Genomic DNA, 24926 nt, shown 5'->3' on the forward strand with positions numbered 1-24926 from the left:
AATGTAGTGCTAAATACTTAACATATTTTAGATACTCTTAGCAAACGAAAATCCTATCGTTAGATTAAAATTTATTTTCATTCATTATTTCGCCGATACAATGCCTTTGTATGGGATTTCGTGACTTCATAATATGCAGTGCATATTAAAGACATTATTAGCATATTAAGCAAATTAAAGACGTGACTTCATATTATTGCACCTTAGTACATATAAAACGACCATTTGATAAAAAAAAACTGTTTTTATCCACCATTTCACCCAACTAGTTCATTAACTTGATTTAATTAATATGTAACTTAAAATAATTAACATATTTTAGGTATTTCACGATCGATTGTGTCTTAGTAATAGAAAATCTGATCTTTAGACAAAAAATTATTTTCATTCATCATTTCACCTATGGAGTGCCTTAGTAAGGGATTTAGTAACTTAATTAATATGAAGTGCAAAATAATTAGCATATTTAAGGCATGCCTCACATGCTAAGGATGCACATTAATACGTTAGAACCGACCATGTGATTGAAAACTGTTTTAATCAATGAATTCACCTAATTAGTGTGCATTAACGTGATTTCCTGACTTAATTGATACGTCGATGTAGCATACATATATAAATATTAATTATATTTTAGTTTCTTCATTATTATATCTTAGTAAAAGAAAATCCATATATTAGATCATTATTTCCTTTATTATTTAAAATATATAATAAATTTATAACGAATATAAATAAATTTATTATTTAAATCCGATCATTATTTGAAAATTATTTCCTTTTAATCATTTCGCCTATGCAGTGACTTAGTACGGGATTTCGTGACTTTATTAATATATAGTGCTATATAATTAACATATTTAGGATATTTCACTATTGGGCCTTAATACAAGAAAATGCAAGCATAAGATAAAAAATTATTTCCATTTATCATTTCGCCTAAACAGTGCCTTAGTACGGGAGTTTGTGACTTTATTAACATGTAGTGCTAAATAATTAACATATTTAAGATACTATTTCACTATTATGTCTTAATACAAGAAAATCCAAGCATAAGATTAAAAATTATTTGCATTTATTATTTCGCCAAAAAGACTAATAATGCGAATTTTGAATGACTCAAGTGCAAATAAAGACATGCAATACTAATTCAAAAAACACTAGATGACATGTGAAACAACACAGCTGACAATCTGTTACTTTAATGTCAGTTTATTTCTCTTATTCTAGAATTTGGAGGCAGGTTTGATTGCCGCTATATTTATCGAAATTATATCAGTTTATAGCTAATTCAAGGGAAGCAGTTAAGAAGATCTTCTGTCTAAACAAAATTAACTAATTTTTAATTATTTAAAAAGAAATAGGATGGATAGCCCACTTTTAATTGAAGTAAGTTTTTAATTTATGTCTAAAATGCTTAGCTTGTTTTATTTGAACTAGCTGTTAAAATTCGAAATTATCACAGCTTGACTAATATTTGAAGAATTAACTCACAAATATCACAGAAACTTCTTAATATTATAAACTATGTCTAAAATCATAAAATAAATTATATAATTAAAAATTAACCAAAATTGCATTGCGGAGAAATACTGTTTAATTTGAAAATGCGCAAGAACAAAATATTAATTTTAGTTTAAAAATTTGATCATGATTTTGCACGGAGTAACATACAAACTGAATTCTTTTTCCTTCTCTTGAACTTTTTTAAATTTCTATGTCCTCTTCTTAAAACTTATTTGAGCGATTCTGGTAAAAATTATTTCAAATTTTTTTTTTCATTTTATTTATCTTTTATTTTATAGCCAAATTTGGCTTTTTTATTTTTATGAACTTCAAGAACCAAAATGAGTGTAAATTCATTTACACAAATTACGGATCAAATTTTGAATTTTTTAACCTTCTTTTAAATTAAAAACTTTTTTTTCAATATTTAGTGCCACTCAATCAAAAAGGAAGAGACCTGTTTATTTTTGCTTTATAAGTAATGAAGTAAATGCAGGGCCTTATCAAAAACGCTTACTGTATTAATCTACTGTACGAGTCAAAAATCCTTTTAATTCAAAAAAAATTCTTTTGAAATTCTTTTGTAACGATTTTTTCCTAAGCATTAAATACATTTCGCCAAGCTCAATTATTTAGATGTTTTTTTCTTCTTTTGTGTCGGTTCAGTAAGGTTAATGAAAATCATTAATTTCGAAATGAAAAGACCCATACTCTTTTTCTTTAACACCCATTAAAGCTAATCAAAGCTACAATACCAAATGCGAAGCCAACCAGGAAATTTTTATTCTAGCTCAGAAAATATTATAAATTCAAATATCGAGTACATCTAAACGTTGTGAAGAATTCGAGAGAATCTAACTCTTATGTGAGTTGAATGCACGGTCAATCAGGAGACCATAATGATAAATATCCCACATCTGTTCATGATTATTATTGTCTACAAAGATCTTATTCACTCAATGGACTAATTATCAATCAGTCAATGTTTGTTCTGGCAGTCAAGCCAGTTTTTGCCTGGAGACCACAGTGGTCAATCTACCACATCCATTCCTGCTTATTATTGTCTATGAAGATCTGATTCACGAACTGGAATAATAATCAATCATTCAATAATTGTTGTAACAGTCAGGCTGGCTATAGCCTCAAGTCCGTTGTGGTTATTACTATTTAAAGCTACTATATCAAACTAAAATATTTTTAAGAGAAAAAATATCTTACAAAATTCATGTTCTGATTTCTTTGAAACATTAAATACATGACGTGAAATTTAAACACTTAAATGTTTTTTTCTTCTTTTTGTATCTATACAGTAAGATAACTGACAAGCTCCGAAACCATATAATCAATCCACCACACCCATTCTTGATTATTATTGTCTATGAAGATCTTGTTCACAGAATGGAATAATCTATATTATATAAAACTCTGGAGAACGCACTAGGTCTGCTCATCGGCAAGACCGATTGTGCAGCTCATTGGAAATAAAAAAAAAATATTATATAAAACGCTAATACGTACGTACGTATGTATGTATGTATCAATAAAACCGATGATATTTCTTTTCTCGCGCTGGCAACAGTTTTCATTTTTAATTGATTGGATTCGGCGCGCAAGAGCACGTAGTGAGCAACCAGATAACAATAACCAGACTGAGCATTATCAGGTTGTTCAATTCAGATTCATGCACTGAAAACATGACAATATTTAATTTAAACTCAATTAGGAATTAATTAATTAATTGAAGTGAGAATGCTTTAAAAGGCCGCTGTTGAATTGATATTTTTCTACTGGGAGCTACCTAAACGTCTAAAAAACGTTTAAGTGTTTGTATGGAATGCATTGAATTTTTTTATATTTCGCATTTATTTATGCATTGAATTTTCACGCTTTAAAATGCAGAATATTAGTGAAGCAATATTTGATAATTTATTTTGCTAATATGTTTCTTATTTAGCTAATGTTTTGATTTTTTCACCATGTACAATCTAAATAGCTAATATACTTTTTTAAAAGCCAATAAGAACATTGGTAGAATTCTTCTACATAAGTACAATACTATGTCTTTGATGATAAAATACTATGTCCTTGATGATAATATATTATGCCTTTGTGCTAGAACATTGTGTTCATTGGCGAGCGAGCGCAGCGAGCCATGGTTCACGGCGTGAACCACATAGGATTGCGTAGCAATTCTCGGGGGTTGGCGAGCGTTAGCGAGCAGGGGGCAGAGCCTCCTAGTTATCAATAATTGTCATAGTCAATAATTGTTGTGGCTATCCGGCTAGCCAGCCTCAAGACCATAGTGGTTAAACTACCACATCCATTTATGATATTTACCATCATTGGAAGTTCTATTTAGCGAACTGGAATAACTATTAATCAACCAATAACTTTTAAGGCTTTATAAGGCTGATTAGCCTGATGGCCGAACTGATCTACCACATCCATTTATGCTTATCATATTCCATGAAAATCATCTTCACGTTATAAAAAAAATAATCAATCAATCAAAAACTATTGTGACAATAATTAACAATATCGCATTCTTCCAGCTCTCCTCTTAGAAAACAAGAGAACTTCGGTGTCAAATGCCTTCTTTTATATTTGAGTTTAACTAACTTTTATTACAATAACGAAAACCTTTTTATTTTTAGGACAGCATTGAAAATCAAACCTGTATATTCAATCAGTTCATTTTTGGTAATATCTCATCATTTCCTTTCTCTGCAGAAATCAAATCCAATAAATTTCAAAAATTGCAATAAATCTTCAGTCTGACCATCAAAAAGATCTCTTTGTATTCAAGTGCAAATGGTTGTTGCAATTTTGGAGGAAAAAAAGAAGTCTGCAAAACAGACATGCTATTAATAGTCTGACAGACGATAACGTATTTTTATTATTTGTCCAAAAAAAAGCCAAAGACTGCATATATTTGCATGTGGCTCATAAAAAATTCGGCTTCGTGACTTTTCTTTTTATCATTCAGTCATTATATTCAATGTTCAGAATCTTGTTATGCAAATACAAACCCTACCATAAAAATAAGTAATGTTAGTTACGTCATAATTCCATGCAACTCGAATATTAAGAAGAAGAAACAAATGTTTCTTTTTGAAGAAAATAGTGTACATGAAAAAGTTTCTCTACATCAGCAATATACATTATTTATCATTTACACCTTTGAATCAGAAATTCCTTCAGATCGTTAGAAACTCTAGACAGTTGTCTGGGAAAATGGGATTTCAAATGCTTGTTTTTGTAAGATACGAAGTCATATCTAATGAATGATAATTCAGTTATAAAATGATTCGTAATAAAAGGATGATTTGAAAACTTAGACTAGAACAGTTGTAATTGAATTACAGGTACAGATAAATTTGTTTTTAACTTCGAGAAATAGTGGCACGAATTTTCTGGACTCGTCAAAAATTATATTGGATAATATATCGCATTGTTCTATGGGTCATTGATATTAAGAGGCAAGTTTATAAAAACTTTTATTACTCTTTAATATGTTTCTCAAAAAGTCTTTTTAATCTGAAGTTTCAAAAAGGAAACTGTCAACCAAATATAATTTTATTATTAATTTTTTCCATGTTAATTTATTTTTTTAAAATAATGTTTATTTTTCAAGTAATGAAATTTTGGATGTTTTATTAAACTTGCACTTATTTTAGTTCTTATTCTAGAAAAGTGGCTTATTTTTTAAAACTAACTTGTGTATCATAAAACAGGACATTTCGTGAAATATTACAATAGCAATTGCTTTTATTGGTATTTATTTTAATGAAAATATCGTTTAAATTATAAAAGCAAAAAACTTTATCACGCGTTTTTTAAATTTATGAAAAAAATTCGGCTTTTTTTTCTTTTTGAAAATAAGTGAAACTATATACCATTCTAGTAATATAATGCGAAAAATGAAGTAGACTTTTTTTCTTCACTTTCCATATTAAGGGTCTAATTGACTATGAATATGTATTCTTAGAAACTTTGCAAAAATTGAAGTAATGAAAAACTGTGCATACTTAGGGTCACAAATTAATTTTTAAGCAAGATAAGACGAACGTTTTAAAACTTCGTCCTACCTAAATCGAGTACAAAAAATGCGAAAATGGAATTAAAATCATTAAGAAAAAAAACAATTAATATTTGTCTTGTGTTACTGGAACGCGTTCATATTCGATTAAAACAACTTTTATGTTTTACTAGGGGGCTAAGCCCCCTGTTCGCTGCCGCTCACCAACCCCGATGATTGCTTCGCAATAATTGTTTTTCTTGGCAGAAAAAAATTTTTCTATTAAAGTTAAAATTATTCACTTAACATACGTGTACTAAAAGGAATTCTGTTTACTTACTCTTGTGCCTCTACTTCCCACGTCTAAATATTTCTCTCAAATATTACTTTACCCAAATATTAGATCTTTTGGTGAACGGAACTGATTTTTCGAAGTAATCATTTTTTAAAATAACATTTTTCTTATAGTATTATTGTATTGTTCAAACAAATTTGATGAGTTCACAACCATAATTTAATACTCTCGCTAATAGTAGCAGTACTGGAAAATAAGTTTAAATTAGGGATACAAAAATATTTAAAGAAAAACAATTCGCGATCGCAACGAACTATAGGGGGCGTTGTTGTATGAGACGCTTACCTGCGATTTCTATATGAACCGTCATTCAGTTACTCTGGAGACGTCGTTAATGTAGCGTGTAGCATTGCAACGTTCCTTCTTTAATGTGGCTTATCAAATTTAAAAAAGAAAAATGCTTGATCTTCTTTCTTGTACAACCGAAAACAAAATGGTATCTCTTTTTATTAGAGAAGGAACATCCAAAACACATCGGAAAAATATTTGTACATTAACAGAAAAAAATATGTATATTCTTATAAGAGTATAAATATGTATACCTAATGCCCGAGAAATAGTATTACTAAATTTAATGATATAACATGAAAGGCCCACTTAAACTTTACATTCTATATTTTTAAGAATCATATTAGTTCAAAAATTAAAATGAACAAAAAGTATACATAATTTTATGAAATTCAATTTTGTAAACGACGTTTTTTGACAACAATTTTTATCAAAAAATTTCAAGTTTCAATAAAAATCATTATTTAGAAACTAAGAAACGTAAAATAAAGAATGCTGACGAAACAAAAACAAAAACAATTCTTTTTTGTCGCCATTTTTAGTGCTACGAATATTCGTCTTTGGGATTTGCCAAAAAAAAAACAAGATGCAATTTTATTTTTTCAGGAGGGAAATATTTTACCGAAAAAACGAAAATGTACCAATTCCCACAACATAAAACTTTATCTTGGTAAACGTACGTTTTGGAAATGTTATTTCATTTGGAATCTTATTTATCAGAGTTCATATGGCGATATGATTGTTTTGAATCTATGCTAAACTCTATATCGGCTCATTTTCCACCGAAATCCGATTAACTATTTTCATTTTAAATAAAGTGTTTTATTTTATGAATTGTCGCAAAAATTTTAAGTGTAGATTGGCGGCACTTAAAAACCGCCAAATCTGTAGCGGCGGTGGCGTTAATATGTAAGTACCGAATTTTTATTCCATACTTTTCTGAATCATATTATTTCAAACATTGGAATATACAAGAAGTATACATAAACACATAATGTTATACCATTTAATTTTTCAAAAGTATTTTGAGAACAATTTTTATCAAAAAATTATAAACTAAAAAACGGAAAATAAAGAATTCTTAGGATAAAAAAAACGATTTTAAGAATTCTTAACATTGAAATAAAAACTTTCATATTGTTTCTTTTTTTATTATTCTTATAGTTCTTAATCAGACGCAAAAAACCATTCTGTAGAGAACCATCATCAAATGAAAAAAAAAATATTTACAAGCAAATTTTTTATTGTAAAAATCATTGCACTTACCTGATTTGTGATTCCCGGAGAATTCCAAAATGATAAGTTTCTTGTTTGAAAACTTTATTCTCAAATAATAGATACATAGTTTATACCTTCATTACTTTTAGATAACATACTACACAGCAAAATTTTATAATTGATATGAATTTGAATATGTAGCTAAAAACAGAATAGCTGAATTCTAGTTGAACTTATTCTTTCAAAATTAAAAAAAACTTACCAAGAAAACGATTTAAATTAATTAAGAATCAGCACAAATGGCACTATTTCAAGTAACTTGGATAATTTTTTATTGTTGTTTTCCGAATTATATGGATACAGAAATATATACTATTCTATAACGAAGAATATGCTATAACTATTACAATTCTGTATGTTCTGAATTCATATTTATTCACTGGAATGACGAAAGCAATGTTGACTTCACTTTAATTCGTAATGAATTGAAGACAGAAGAAATGCATTTTACCTTAATACACACATCTGTAACAGTATCCGAAATCGGAAGTCATCAGTTGCAAGTTTGTTGATAATAGAAATTAAAAATTATTGAGGAATTTTTCTTCAAATGTTTGGCGTGTTCTGTTCCTGAAAGATTTACTAATATTCTGGAGATTTTTTTCAAGTTCTTCGGCCTTTTCCTTAGGGAAATTTTGTTTCTTATTTGCTGCTAAAAAATGGCGTCTGATTCAGTCAATGACTTTGTTGGAACTAAATGAAAACGTGATAAATTAATGTCCGATATTTACAGGCTCCCGCTAGACGGCGTACTCGAGCGTTGCGATCGCGAATACCTTTACTACTATTGTTAACTTTGTGCTTATGACAACCAAAACAATATGGAAATGAATGAGGGAAAACTGGATCCTACCACGTGATTTTCCAGCCAATAAAAATGCACCGACAACAATGGAAAACTGCGACACCATCAATATCATTATATCATTAGAATTTTATATATAGTAAGATTTCCAAATAAACTGGTTTTACAATTTTTTAATTTTTCCACTTTTACTTTTGCCTACCTTAATAAAAATTGTTTTTTTTCCTTTTGTTGCTTTTAAATATTAAATTGTGATTAATCATTTGCATAGCTTTTGAGACTTCATTTTTCCCAAGGTTTCTAAAAATATATAATGACAGCAGTTATTAAATAACAGCCTGCATTAGTTTTCATTCATTTAACTAATTTTTTTGAATTTAATTAAAAAATTAGTAAATTAATTAACTAAATTAATTTAAAAATGTCTACAGATTGTTGTTATTCAAATTAACAGTAATATATCATGCTGTACTATAGCGCAAATAGTGCTACTTTAAATTATATTTCCACTGTATTTTTTCAGCGTTGTAGTAGTGTTCAACATTTCGCATATTTTTATATATATAAAAATATACGAAAATACATATTGCAATTATGATGCATATGAAGATTTTAGCGATATATATGTATATATATATTATGACTACTATTATATATATGATACGATTATGTATTATGATACTATTATATATATATGATATGATTATATATATGACTACTATTATAGATTTTGACTACTATATATATACATGATACGCTAAATTATGACTACTTTTAATGTAAGTTTTTTTCCCATTTAATTTAAGCGCTTAACATAATTTATGCTAAGTAAAAATTATTATTACAAAATGCAAACACTATAAATACTATATTTTTATTCCACACAAATTTTAAAGATGCATTTTCAAATTTTTTAAACTATTCTACATAAAAAAAGATAGTAAGATAGTTGATAAAAAAAGATAGTAAGAGTAAAGAATAAATGATATTTGATGGAGGAAAAAAAATTTGTGGGTATATACACCATCAACCCGTGTACCCCTACCAATACACCCCTGCCTTTTTCCTCAATATTTTCATTTTCTTTTGTGTTGTTATTATTTTGATAAACTACTTTTAACGTTTTAATCTCGCTGCATTTTGAAATAGATTTCTGGTATCTTATCTTATAGACTGCTCGATTGCGTTCTGTACATTTTAATAGTCAACAATCCGAAGGAGGGGGGAGAAAAGGTTTGTTTACCAATACCATTACATGTACGTTTTACAGAATATTACGGAAACAACAAACTTTTACATTTATTTTTGAAAATAATTTTCAATAGAATAGGTAGTATATTTTATGTATATTTAATTGGTATTTATTTAATTGAATTAATTTTTCTTATAAGAGTATAATTATTTCTTAACGATGCATAAAAAATGGATTCTAATTTTGGAACTAATTAAAGTTCAACCATATCAATCAAGTAAGCAAATATATGTATAACTTTGTATTTGTATGTGCCATTAGCCGTTTGTTTATCTCAATTTCGAACGCGTAAGAAAATTTTGAGATTTCATCAATAAATTATTGTAAATGACCTGAATCACACTGAAAATATAATAGGTTTAATTCAGTTTTGTTTTGAGCATTTAAATGAAGAAAAAAATGTAAGTAGTAACTTTTTTGTGTCTTTTTATGATAAAGTGTTCATTGATATCTTTTAATTATGATTCCAATTGCAAAAGTAACACAGGTATAGTTTTCATTATATATTTGATTGTACTAATTCACAATCGCATAGTTTTATTTTGTTACTTTATTTTATTACTGTAATAAAATAGCGCGAATACATAGTTTAATTTCCATACTTGATTTTGATAGGGGCAATTAAAGTTAGTTGCAGATAAAATATATTAAGCTTAATTTTGTTATGCGTGGTTCGATAAATGCTCTAATTTTCATTGAAATTTTGAAAATTTTTTAAGCACCATGTTTAGTTGTTAACGTCATATTCGTTACACTTAAAACATTTTAAAAACAATTCATAGGTGGTATATTAAAAGGTGGTGTGTTAAATTAATAATTCTTTAATGGGAGGTCGCTGGTCTCATATTGAAGGCAAAAATGCCACTAGCCACTAGATCAGGTTTTAACATTTTAATTCCATAAAAATTTTAAATTAAAAAACAAAACAAAAAAATTAAAATATATATGTTACATAAGTTTTAAAAAAATTAAATTAATTGGGGGAAAATATAAAAAAATATCTGTGTTCTAGCAAGTTCAAGTATAACTTTCACAAATGTTATGTTGTTACTTATGCCCCATGACAATACCAGCAAGCCTGATATGTGAAACTATAGCGAATTTTTAAGGCAGAGGGTGCGCTTCTTAATTTTCAGTGGAGCCATTCATAGCCAAGAATACACCTTCAACCACACACACGTCACAGCCCGTTTTACAGGGAGGGCCCATTCATGCTGTATTCATTCAGCCACAGATCGTAATTTTGACCTGAACCAGAGAACGATCAATCTCCAATTCAGTACCCCCAGAGATATTGATTTGTTATGGGAACTTGGAAGACTTTATGACCCCGACAGATTTAACGTGCACCAGTACCCATTTAATAGACGAGAATTCTTCGGCTGGCAAGATTCGAACTCACGACCTCACGAACACGAGCCCATCGTCCTACCAATCAAGCTATCCCGGCCCCACTTTGACAAACGATAGATCACTATCATCAAATATATATATATATATATATATATATATATATATATATATATATATATATATATGTGTGTGTGTGTATATTGAGGCAAATGAAGTTTTTGATCAAGTAGAGCGTTGGAAACATGTCGACTGTTTTTTTTCCAATTCGTATATTTTTCTTAAGCGAATGAATTTTGTAATCAAGCAAAGGTAACATAGACAAAGGTATTTCCAACATAGGTAAAACATATTTTTCATATTATCAGGTTATATATTTAGTCTCTGCCGTATATTTCTAACACGTTTTTGACAATTGACATCTTTATGACAGTACAAATGTAAAAATTTGAATATTCTAAAACAAATTCTTTCTTTACGTGAAAACAATTGGCTATTTTCACTTATCTTAGGACACTGACAGAAGTAAACAATGGAACGAAGCGTTTCCTTAACACTGTGTAAAAACGAAATTAATTCACTAAATCTAAAAATTCTGATTTATATGAAGGCATTTTTTTTATTTCCTTAACTTGTAATATTCTATTCCAAGAGAAACCATGCCAAAAGAAATACTTCATTTTGATTCCTCTGAAAAATAATTTCCACAATTTTAAACTTAATGAATATTGCATTGCGCTGAGCATAAGTTTACTTTCTTGCATGTTGACATTTTCTAACATTTATGTTACTATTTCACGGACAGGTAATTCGAACAATATCATGGTTTGATTCCATACTCATTTATTTCATAAATGCTTGTGCACAATTTTTTATGAGTTTTATTTAAATGCAATATAATAATAATTTTAACTCAGATATATAAAAAAGTGCATCTCTACTAACAAATGTTACGATTTTATTGCTAATCCTCTGAAAAACTTGTTGGTTCGCACGTACTGAAACTAAAAAATTTACCTTAAATAAAACTTTTTTTTTAATTTATAACTTGTACTATATAATATTAATTCCTTTCATAAGCAATAATTAAAAAATAATATTTTCCACTTCAGAATTTTTTATCCCATAATATTGTTGATTTAATTAGCTCATGTTTTTTTCTTCTTTTTCTCATTAATTAAATTTAAAATCCGTCGTAATTAGGAATTACTGTGAGGTTGTATAAAAAAGAGCCTTTCTTAAGGGCTGTCGTAATAAAAGGTTATTAAAAAATTTTTTTAACATAATTGTATCATAATTACCATACAAATTGTTAATTACGTAAGAATGAATCTGATATCATAATTACGTGTAATCATATACATGATTATTTGTAATCGTAAATTATATTTATTTGTAATCGTAGATCATGATTAACGTTAATCGTAGATCAACGGGAATAAAAAAGTGTGATCAAAACTACCAGAATATGGTAAAATCTACCGAGTTTCTGGCTCTATGGGAATTTTTACGGAAGCGCTTTGGTAATGATTTTGGTAAAATTGTGGTAAAATTTAGTAATTTCATTATGATGCTTTAGTCTATGGCAAAAAATCAATTTATTCGGTTTAATAATAACTTTTTGTTTTGTGTTTTTTACTAAATGTGTAGTAGAAGAACTTCAATTTTGAGAACCAGAATTTTCGGTAAACCGTTACTGTAGAAACGGAAAAATTACCAAATTAATAGTTTTAATACCATATATTTTGGCTTCAATTACTAAAAAACTGCCTGTATGATTGTTTTTTTTTATTATTATTATTTTTTTTAACCAGAAATATCATTACTATACAGTACGGTAATTTTACCAGAATTTGTTTTTCCATGTTGTAAACACAACTTCTTGTAAATTATGATTACAATTCTAGTTACAACTTATTATTACTTTTGTTACGATTAAAATTCTGTATACTGATATTTTCTTATAATGGCGATTACAATTGATTCAAAAAGTGATTGATTACTTGCAACCTCTTACATTTCACGCAATTATGACATGTATACATAAACTCTGTTAAAAAATTTAACTAACTTAAATTTTTTTTCTTTATTTTGATTAAAGTATAATCTTCTTATAGAACATCTTCGCAATAATCACATTGAAAATTAATTAAATACAGAGATATATAAAATAATAGTAATGATAGATTACTAAATGATTGTATAAATTTTAAATTCCTATTTTTTAACAGTAATGAAAATGGTCATATAGAACAGAACATTTTTAAACTTGATGTAAATTTCAAGACTTTAAATTAAGTAGCAAATAAATTATGGAATTCTGTAATCAATTGTTGAATTAGCTTTAGTTTTTAAACTTTCTTAGGAAATTTTAAGAGTGAATAGACAAAAAATTGTCTTAAAGTAAAAAATCTAAAGTAAAAAGTCATCTTTGTGTACTGTTTTGGTCAGATATCACATTCTATATTTAGTATGAAAGTTGTCTAACCTTGAAAGTTCTCTAATTTACTCATGTGACTCTGAAAAACACAAAATAGAATGACAAGTTTAAAATCTTTAAATTCTATATAATCCTCATTCACGTTATAAGTTCGTATTCATAAGTGGAGATGTATAAGTCCATTTCCAATGTGATCAAGACTTTAGGGGTACTTTTACTTTTTTTAGGGGTACGTGCTACTTTTAATGAAGTCAACTTTTCTTTATTATATTATATTATTATAGTTATTATATTATTATATTATTATATTACATTATATTATTATATTATATTATTATTATTTATTATATTTCTATTGTCACAATCATTATCATTATTGTTAATTGATTAATATTAAAGATGGATAATTCCAAATCTATTATTTAGTTTCAAGTAATTTACTGCGAATTAAGTGAAAAATCTTGTTTTACCTAAGAATGAACTAAGTTAATACACACTTAACTTATTTAAAGAATGTTAATTTTTAAAAAAATTGTTGTCTATATTCGGTATGCATTAATATTATGGAAATAAAAGTATACTAAAAACTAATATAATTTTTTTATGATGATAAACTATTTTATAAAAGCTGATTTTATACTCCTTGATCATCAGAAATTAGAAAATCGCAAACGTGATGCTTATGTAGGAATTTTTTAAATTTAACGGGCTGTGCTCTGTCCATCCTAGGATTTTCCAACCTGAAGGTGGGTTAGAGAGTCATAACAATAGATATGATCCATCAATGTGTCAAAGGGGAAAATGTATTGTTATGAATAGATTCTTGAAGTGGGGACTCTTGAATTTTAACAAATGTCCATCGCCAAACATTTGGTGAATGAAACATCTCTTTAGCAACCCCTAAAGATTATACCACCACGTGTTGTCAATATAGTATTTTTAATAATCAAGATGGAGAGATTTTTTCATAATTCAAAATTTGGAGAAAAAAAATCCTGAAACATGAAAAGTACCTCTATTATTTCATGGGGAATTGAAGAACAAGACAGCTTGGTCTTGTATCAGAAAAGAAAACGGGTATAGAGCATAAAACAGCAATTTTTTGTTAATTACTTGAAGGTTCATTACACTATCACTTCGTTTAACAACTCCTATACATATATCTGAATCATTTTAGTTTTGTTTCTTCCTAAAAATCGATTTAAAAAAAGATTCTGTTTTTAAAATTCTCGTTACTCTTTTCAGCACATTTTGTTAAGATTTAATTTTATTTGTTAAAAATTTATAAATATAACTTTCTATCATATAACTGTTAAAATTACTAAATGTTTAAATTTCCTTTGAACCGTTTATAATTTTAAACGTTTCGATACAAATATTAACTTTTAACAGCATCAAATCAGTGTTTTATTAAAATGTTTCAGTTTTTGTATGACATGAAATCAAGTGTTGGAACTCGCGTCCAAAATGAAAATTTCGAGAAAAAGAGAAGAATGGATATAATTTTAAATTAAATAAAAGTAAAATTTATAGCTCTCAGAAGTTTCAGAAACCTATAATAAGTAATGAAAAATAACAAGTTTTTTAACACCCTATGCCAGAAAATCAAGCAATAAGCCTGGAACTTGTACCAATTACTTAAGTTGTTGCTTTTAGTAACTGCATAACATTTCGTATACCTAGCGTAAATATTACTGGAGATATGATGGGGTTTTTTTATGAAAAAAAAGCTAATTTTTTGTTTTATGGTTTTTTGCTATAACTTTAAAAATATTCAATGGAATTAAACAAACTTTTTGTCGCAATTTAAAATTAATTACAAATGCATTGATTTAAAATTTAAAAAAAAAATTGCAGAAAAAGTGCGCAAGATATGAGTATTTCAAGTAGCTCTTTTATGCTGCGCATGCGCTAAAAAGGAATTTAAAAAAATTTTGATCTGATTTTATAAATTCAAAAAGTTTCAAGCAATTCAGGCCTCGTACTCCATCAAAGAAAAAAGATCGCGTCATTTTTTTTTGAAACAGTATACATACACCATACTATTTTTAAAATTAACTAAGATTAAACATAGTTAATAAGATTAATATTTTAAAAATATAAGTTCACTCAAATTTTTGGGAACAGTAATTTACTGGACTTTTAATATTACTTAATTTTTTAAACTACTCAATTTTATACAATATGACTTTCTTTAAATTTGACAGTAAAATATTGTGTTTTAAAAACATCAGTGTACAGAATTACACAGAAAAAAATATATAATTGTAATTAATTAGTAAACATGATTGCTGTAGAATATTTCATTATAAAACAATATTGATGTAATTTTAATTTTCAGGAAAGATTAATTATCACTGTAAAAAAGAGAGATTGTTTACTTTTCATATTAAGAATACATTTGAACAAGATTAATAATCAGTAGCGTTCCAACTTTTTTTTGACTGGGGGGGGGGCAACGCCAAGTCCCCATTGCCCGATTTAATATTTTCAAATTAGTTGTATAGCTGTATATATTGTTATTATTAAATATATCTGTTTCATAGTTTTCCCATTTAAATTAGAGAAATAATTAATGTTTATAAATTTTTTATGTGCGTAACATCAATTTTCTCGTGAACAAGTTTTATAATAATTGAGTGTGCACAAGTAGTTACAGAGTTATACTTAAAAGCTTATAAGGTGTATACAAATAATCTTAGGAGAATCCAAAATTTGTCATTTTTCAAACTATGAAACTGTTATTTTAAGTGGAAAAAAATCGTTTAAGATTTATATAAGCTAATTTCCAAGCCCAAACAAAAATATTCCTTGTCGCTCATTCACTTAAAATTAATAAATAAAAACTAGATAATAAACTAACTTAAGTTTTTAATTTAATAACATATCTATAATAAACAATTTTGTAGGCGTTACTTCCTGTGAATTAAAGCTCTAAACCTAGATTATATAATACTTTTCGTATAAAATGTTTGTAAAATGAAATGTTTGTAAAATGCTATGTTTGTAAAATGAAAGCAAAGCGAAACACCCTACACAACTTTGATTTTAGTAATTGGAATTTCATTAAGTTTCAATTTTAATGGTTTGAAAGTAATATGTTGACTGTTGTTAATATGTTGAAAAAAATTGCACACACAGTTATAAGAATCGTTTATACAAAGAAAATTTAATAGAAAATATAACTTTGTAAGAATAAATATAATTACTTAATTTTAATTAATAATAGTCACAAATGTATAAAAGAGTCAAGTATGCAAGTATTTATCTTATTTTAAACTATATTATTAAATGAGGAAAAAAAAAACATTTACGCAAAATCGGCAAAATAGTTTGGGAATATTTCCAAAGCCCGATATCTTTGAAATTTCTGTCCTCAGTAACAATAAAGACGCTTTTGTTCAAATTTTGTTACTTGAAATTACATCATTTAAAATGACGTGAAATTTTTTATACTCAACAGTATAAAACTTTTCCCAGCATAAATTAAATAATAATGACTTATCTATAATAGTATGTTTTGAATGAAATTTTTGGAGAAAGAGTTTTACAATTAGTGGAATTTTTTATCCGCCTAAACAGTTCCAGATACACCGAAAAATGAAAAAAAAAAAAAAAAGAGAAAATGAAAATAAAAGGACTGGAATTTTGACTAAACAATTGGAACAATGTTTTTGACATGGCGATTACTTCAACATTATGATAGTAGTATATTGTGATATTTTAAGGATTAAAAATCCAAATTCGTTAACACTAAAAATGTTTATTCAGAGGAATTATATTTTTGTGCTTGAGTTCATTCTCAATTTAATGTAATAAAATTTCTAATTTAAAATATCGCCTGTTCTTCCTTGCCCAGGAACTTCTTTTGTCTCTTTCAGTCAGAATCTTAAAATAAATTATAATTTTTCATGTATACTTTTATGATTAATATTATTTTTGCATATTTTAAGCTTTCAGAAATTATTTTTAAGAAATAACTTGTTTTTCGTACATACATTTTAAAATTCTAAAAAATTTACTTAAATAAATTTTTGATTAACTAAATAATATAGTTTTATCATTTTACTTAAACTAAACAAAAAAATTTAATTATAGAACTTTTAAAATTGGATACGATGAATTTGAAAATTGATGATAAAACAACATGTCTCATGCGTTATTTAAGTTAATTAATGATAAAAACAAGAATCTTAACGCCAAAAAAGTTCTATTGATATTGTCTATCAAAGAAAAAAAAATTAAAAGAAGCTATTAAGAATGTAGGTCATCAAATAAAATCAAAATATTTTAATTCAGATTATTATTATTATTATCCGGTATACAGAACGGCAGGTATGATGGAATTAAGTCAGACACTGAAAATTGTATTTCATAGGTTTTATAACATCAAAAAATGGACTTAATATAAAATTAAGACTTTGATGAAAATATTGCTCAGTCTATATATAATTTGGTTACCGTATGACATATAATATAAAATGATATATCAAAATTAAAAAAAAGTAATAACATTTGGAGCTGATTCAATTCATAAAGTTATTAATTATTACTATTATTTTTTAACTTAATTTTTCAGACAATTTTGGTTAATATCTGTATTGTTATATTGATTTTAAAATTTATAATACTGGCACATATATCACTTGTGTGCAATGGAAGCATCTAACTTAAAATTAAATAATTAAAGTAATCATAAAAAGTATAAAGTAGTCATAAACTTATATAAAGTAGTAATAAAACAAGTCATGAAGTGCCAATTTTATAAAACTTCTTAAATCTGGTTAATATATTGTTATAAAAAATGAAATAACTTATTGGTTTCAAATCGAAAGTTTTCAACACGTGATATAGAAATTGGATGAAATTTTAGGCCTTTATGCATCAAATGTGCTCGATCGCCTTTTAAAAAAGTCACTATTAAAAAAAATATTCACAGTTATATCTTTAACGTCGAGGTAAAAATAAAGTTGCGTTACTCTAGTGTGTACAGGGTCCTAAAATATGACAATATTTAAAAAAATAATGAATTTGGAATATTTTGCCTATTGAAACTTCTGATCAGAATGACATGTATTCACAACGTCATGCAATTATATATGACTAAACCATCATGACACGGGCTTATTTTTTTTCTCTGAAATTCCAAAGCAAATATCATATCAAGGAAAAAAGCAACATTCTTTTTCCTAAATAAAAAACTTTTTCTAATGGCTTGTCTTGACAATAAATTTTATTTTCTTGACAGTAAATTTTATTTGCTTCGAATTTTTAAAGTGAAAAATAAAATAGTGAAAAATAAAGTAAAAAAAGGGATAAAATAAATTAAATTTAAGCAGCTTTATGTATAGTATTTTTCTCATCTTGTTGCAGTTTAATTGATCTAGATTTGTATCGAAATTGTCATTTTTAAAACGGAAAATAAAAATATTCAATTGATAAAGGGAAATATTTAAATTTTTAAGAAATGATAAATTACAATAGTTTTGATCGGATTAATTTTTTATCCTCTATCAACAGCATTTATAACTTCAACATTAAAATTTTAAAAAATTAATTCCTTAAATTCAGAAAAATTATTCATGAAAACTTTCACAAAGTTAATTAGCAGAATTCGACCATCCTATAAAATTAATAATTAATCATATTAGAAATGTATGAAATATACGAAGAAAATCTTTAATTGTCAAAATAATTTTTACATTGCAGTTCTAAATTTAAAAAAAAAACACACACACACACATTAAGAAATATTTTTTATGTACAGATATCTTGACTGGTACTTGTTTTTATTCCGCTTCGCCATTTTTTTCGCATTTTCTTAGCTGCAACATTTTTGTAACTACAAATCATTGAAGACGACTTTTTTACAAATCATTCATAAGAAGGCGATATCAGTTTCATCCATCTAGATTTGGCTTTATTTCGCTATTCTGGCGCACACTCTTAAAATTTTTATGCGGCAGTCGATCTTGAACTGATAGGAGGGGACGTAATCTAAGGCAGGTGGTGGGAGATAATTATGGGGTTAAATCCAGGTAGGAACTTCCGAGGATGGATAGAGCTGTACCCAATTTAACGTCTCCTCGAAGTTTACTTTTTTTTTCAATTTATAAAAGTTTTTTCGATTGAGAGAATCTATTGTCCCGCGTAAGCATTTCAAGTGCTTTCTGCCCTCTTATCAGCAGAAATATGCTAATTGTAATTCTTCTTCTTCTTCTTAGATATTTGTTTACGTAATACTTATATTCTTAAAAAACTGTGCAGTGATATTTTTATTACTTTTTGAAAGAATAATTCGTAAAACTTACCTGATTTGAATGACTCAAACGTATTGACTGAAACACTTTCCCACCTAATGAAGCTTTTAAACTACTCAACAGCGATAGATTCTACCCATGTAGCAAAAAAATGTCAATTTTACATTTAAAAAAAAAAAAAAAAAAAAAAAAAAACCTATCTTTCACTTTTAAATTTTACTATAACCATTTATAAAATTTAAATAAAACTGAAACGTCGAATTATAGAGAAAAATGATCATCCAAAAAACGTATAATTCACGTAAAAATATCTGTAAACAAATTCGTTTATTTTGCGAATAATTCACAAATCACTTTATTCTATAACTAAATATAATTTTTTCGTATAAGAAGTTCTCTTTTCACCTAAAAAATCTTTTTTTCTATTAACTATCTTTTTAATATATTTTTTACTCTAATTTGCTAATAAACAAATAATTTCAGAAGTTATAATTTATAAACATAAGTGGAGGATAAATTTTGCTTTATTTTTATATATTTTGTGTATGTGTGTTATTTTAATATTTCAGCATGTTCGTTTCTTTTCTCATTTTTTTTTGGAAAGAATAATTGTCCGAACCGGTAAAAGAAAGTCATTTTTTCATTAAAAGAATTGAATGTTTTGGGAAAGAAAAAAAGGGAACAAAACTGATAAAAATTACATTTGAACGTAATATAGAAAAAAAATCCTTATAACTTTTCTATCTCGAACAAACCAGAAAAAAGAAATGACGTTTTTTATTCTTCTGGGAAAAAAGTCTAACGCTTAATTCTAAAATATTATAATAAATAATATATAATACTTCTATTGAAACAAAAATGTAATATAAGCTTTGATTTTAAATTCAGAATTTAAAAATTGCCAGTTATGAGTACTTTAAATTTTAAACTTGACTAAAGCTTTTTGGAAGGTATTCAAAAAGTTTTGTGTTATATGTGAGAGTCTTTTATAGATTATATTATTATTTTAGTATGTCTTATAAACTGCTCGTAAATTGTCGCTAATATGTGCTGCGCTTTAAACTTGGATACTGCATGTCGAAAAGAAAAGGTATTCAAAAACCGTAATGTTATGTTTGAGAGTCTATAGATTTCTCTATAGACTCTCAATAGTCTATAATCTATAGAGAGTCTATAGAGAGTTTATAGATTACTTTATTATCCCAACATGTCTTATAAACTTCTTGGAAATTGTCACAAACATTACTGACTTTATTAAACTTCTTTCAATTTTAGGTAACATGATATAAGCAGGCCTCACCAAAAAGCTTCACCATGACGCAAAGAAAGAAAGAGTTTAACGAGAGAACAGAAATCCTCCACGAAGACTCCAAAGGCTGTATGAGCAAGAAGCGAATGATTAAAAACATTGCAGTAGTTTGCTTTGGTGTCTTCTTCCTTTTTACTGCATATGATGGACCTGTTATGTTACAGAGCACAATGAACAAGGAAGGAGGTATCGGCGTCATTTGCCAAGCAATAGACTACGCCGCTTTCTGCATATCTTCCTTACTGTTTCCAAAATACATAATTAAAAGATTTGGAAGCAAAGCAACTTTTGTCGCTTCCATGTTGACTTACATTCCATACATAGCGGCAAACTATTACCCTCATTGGTCACTAATGCTCCCCACATCTATATTAATTGGATTGGGTGCAGCAACTTTGTGGGGTTCTCAAGCAACTTATCTAAATGATATATCTGTAATGTTTGCTGAATTAAACCTTTCGAAGAAAGAAAACGCAAGATCCAAAAGAGGATCTAATGAGTCAAATATGTTTTATTCTGATAAAAACCTTAAAGAAACTGTCATTTCTCAGAATGACTTTAATTCAGAAAGGAAGAGATATTCCAATAGGGAATCTTCCACCTCAACAAACATTGCAAACAATTTTGCCAATGAAGATGGGTATGTCGAGAGATCAAATGGGATTTGTAATCTCTACGATTCTGCAGAAACTGTGATCGTAGATGAAAAATCAAACGTAGATTTCAACATACCTTCCAAAACAGATAATATTTTCAATGAAAACTCTCAAACATCGCCAAATAACAGTAATTTGGCAATAAGGAAGAAAGAGATCGAGTCTGTGACAGCTCGTGTGTTTGGCATCCATGGTATGTCATACCTAATATGCCATTTATCTGGTAACATGATTTCGTACTTCATTACGAAGAGTGGAATTGATCCTCAGAATTCTTTAAGCAACTACACTTGTGTGTGCGGTGCTGAATACTGCAACATCGAGTCGAACTGTTTTACGCAAAACGTGGACCAGATATCGGATGAGATAAGAATAACTTTAACTTCGGTTTGTGTTGCATTGGGCATTTTATCTGTCATAATTGTGGCTGTATTTCTGGATCCATTAGATTCAGATTCCAAGAAAGCTACTTTCTCTTTAGATTTGTTGATGGCAACATTTAACTTGGCTAAACGTCTCGATTTGGTGCTGCTAATTCCCTCATCGTTTTATATTGGACAAGCACAAGGTTTCTTTGCGGGAGAATTTAACAAGGTAAATCTTAAGATATTTGATTCTGAATGGCTCATTGTGAGAAAAAAAATCAGTCGTTTAAGAAAACTTTTGATTCCTTTTAGTTTACGCTTCGGATAATTTATTGTGTTTGCGTGTAACTTCGCATGAAGAAACAATTCTGTCAGTCAATATTTCAAATCTCCATTAACAGTTGTTTTTTATAACCGTTATGCAAATATAGACAAATAGGGGAGAGTCGGGTAGCCCCGCCCACAGTCAATTTCATATGTATAGAATATTTTTTCAAGTCGATGGGCCATCGGACATTAATTGTTGTTTTAAAAAAAGATTATTTTCAAAGTTTCAAGTATTTATGCAGCTGTTAACATGGTAAACAATAGTTTCGAAAATATGTTGAATACAGTAGTCATGAAATTAAGAAAAATTGATTGAATGTTTCGATTAAACTTCATTTTAATACTAAAAAAATAATTTTTTCTATACATACAGCATTAAAGTATGTAGTCTTAAGTTTAATTTGCACAAAGAAAGAAGTTTGTATGTAAAAAATTGTTCGAGTAATTACAAATTTACAAAAAAATTGGATTTCGGGTAGTCCCGCTCACATGAATGTCTAGTATCAACGACCAATTTTATTTCGTCAATAAATGTGCGGTTGCAAAAATTATTATTTTATTGCTTCAAATTTGAATGTTATATGCCTTTTTAACAACAAATATATGTCTTAATATTATATGAAACATAAATTTATGTATTTAAAAATGAAAAATTAAATATTTTTAAAATGTAATTGATATATCCAAATTAAATTTAATATCAAGAAATCATAAATATTATGATAAGCTATTTGCTTACTTATTTATTTTCACTTATTTGTGAACGAATCAATCTACAGAAGCATTTAAATGCAATCAAAATACAAAGTGAATTTGTAATTTTATAAGAAGTATTTTATATTAAGTTTATAAGAAGAGATCAACCAAATAAGTTTATATTGAAAAACAACTACTGTTATGAATTATTGTTACTTAAATTAAATTATTTTCGTTAAATATTTAATATAAATATATATTAATATTATAATATATTAATAAACATTAATAATGATAAAAAAGTATGACATTTGTTGTTATTAAATGATAGAATTCACTAAAAGTATATAAATATGCAATAAATAAAATAATTTTGTGATAAAAATAATAAATGAGGTTTATCTATTGTCAATACATTGGTCATTCTCTTTTACACCTGAAAAAATAGCCAAAAAACACAATTTTTGTAACTGGGCGGGGCTACCCGACACATTTTGAAAAGAGCTGAAAAACATGTTTTTTTAAATTTCTATTTTTTTAAGTTTAACCATTCTTTTTTTGGTTTATTCTTTTTGCATTATTTAATTAGATGATAAACCAATAGAAACATACAAAAATGTTGATCATTACTCAGTATTATACAGAAATATAAGCAATACTCCTTAAGTGAGCGGGGCTACCCGACTCTCCCCTACTTCAATACTACTTTTCTCAAAATGTCCTTAAGCTATTTATTTGCTTCTTGCTTGTTATATGTAACCAACACAAAACCAGATCTCCTTTTTACAGATGTAAAGATAAATTTAATATAAAAGAAATACAGTCGGACCTCTATTTAACAAAGTCGCTAAATACCGACAATAAGCTCGTTATATGGAAAATTCATTAAATAGAAAAACACCTTTTAAAACACTTAAACAACACAAAACAAGTTTTAAGTCCATAAACACTAGACATAATTAAAATAGCAATTGATGCACTTTTATCTTGTAAACTAGTATCTACTATTTATTTATAAATCTTAACCATAAAAGAAATCTGCATGAAAAGCAAGAATAGAGCAAAACATTATCCGGTGTTACACTATCATGCTATATACATTTTCAACTAAAAAAAGAGTAAATTTATGTATAAAATTATAGTTGCATTTATTATAAAAGTTATTTTAAGCATACATTACCGCATGCGTTAAGTTAAATTGATACGGATAAAATCCGTTAATTTGAACTGAATTTTTCGTTTGAAATGCAAACAAAAAGGGAAAGGGAATTTACTGCTCTGTCTAAGATAATTTTTAGAGAAAACAGTAATACATTTCAAAAAGCAGTGGCTTCGAAAATTAGTTCAAGGTCAATTCCCCCATAATAAATTGCCTTAACAAGTTTAAAATGTTAAGAAATATTTCGGAAAATAGGGAAAGTAGATCTCAATGAAAAGTTCGTTAAATGGAAAATAATTCACTTCGCTAAATGGAAGTTATTTTACAAAAAAATTTCCAAAATGCTCTTGGTTCCTCGAAAAAATTCGTAAAATAGAGAAATTCGTAGAATGGAAGTTCGTTAAATAGAATTCCGATTGTAGTTTTAAGATTTAAAAAAAATTCTAATCGTGGGTCATAAGATTAGGCTTATTGGGCCTGATTCCACGCTATTTAGCCCATACATATATGGCAACGTTACTTTTAATAAGTAACGAGTAAAAGTACAAGTATTTTTAAAAAAAGTAACGAGTAAAAAGTGAAAAGTTCTTATTTTAAAAAGTAACGAGTAAAAAGTGAAAAGTTCTTATTTTAAAAAGTAACGAGTAAAAAGTAAAAGTACAAGTACTAAACAAAAAAAGTAACGACTTAAAAGTACATTTCTAGGAAATCGAAAATTCAAAGTAACCTAAAATTTTATTGAACAATATTCTTAATGGTCTTTAATGTTTTTGCAAAATTGTTGTTATTTATTTAATTATTTTTAATTTTGAAAATTATGGATATTAATTTATTTTTAAATTCGGAAGAATATTATAATATA

At 27.2% G+C, this 24926-nt stretch overlaps 1 protein-coding gene across 2 annotated transcripts in view; it reads left to right on the forward strand.

The window, feature by feature from the left end:
- Nucleotides 1–1230: 1230 nt before the first annotated feature.
- The window catches only part of LOC147806265 (N-acetylglucosamine transporter UNC93A-like), a 29811-nt gene continuing 6115 nt past the window's right edge, over nt 1231–24926 (forward strand). The window contains exons 1-2 of one of the 2 annotated variants that reach the window (XM_087169065.1): nt 1231–1389; nt 20828–22111. In XM_087169065.1, coding sequence (XP_087025191.1) covers nt 20867–22111 — 1245 coding nt within the window. In that variant the 5' untranslated portion in view covers nt 1231–1389; nt 20828–20866. Of the gene's footprint in view, nt 1390–4615; nt 4986–20827; nt 22112–24926 lie in introns of those variants that run through there. The other variant, XM_087169066.1, reaches the window with a different exon arrangement.

Source organism: Parasteatoda tepidariorum, chromosome 8, assembly GCF_982258835.1.
Source record: "Parasteatoda tepidariorum strain Cologne lab strain chromosome 8, Ptep-v5.0, whole genome shotgun sequence".
Lineage (NCBI taxonomy): Eukaryota > Metazoa > Arthropoda > Arachnida > Araneae > Theridiidae > Parasteatoda > Parasteatoda tepidariorum.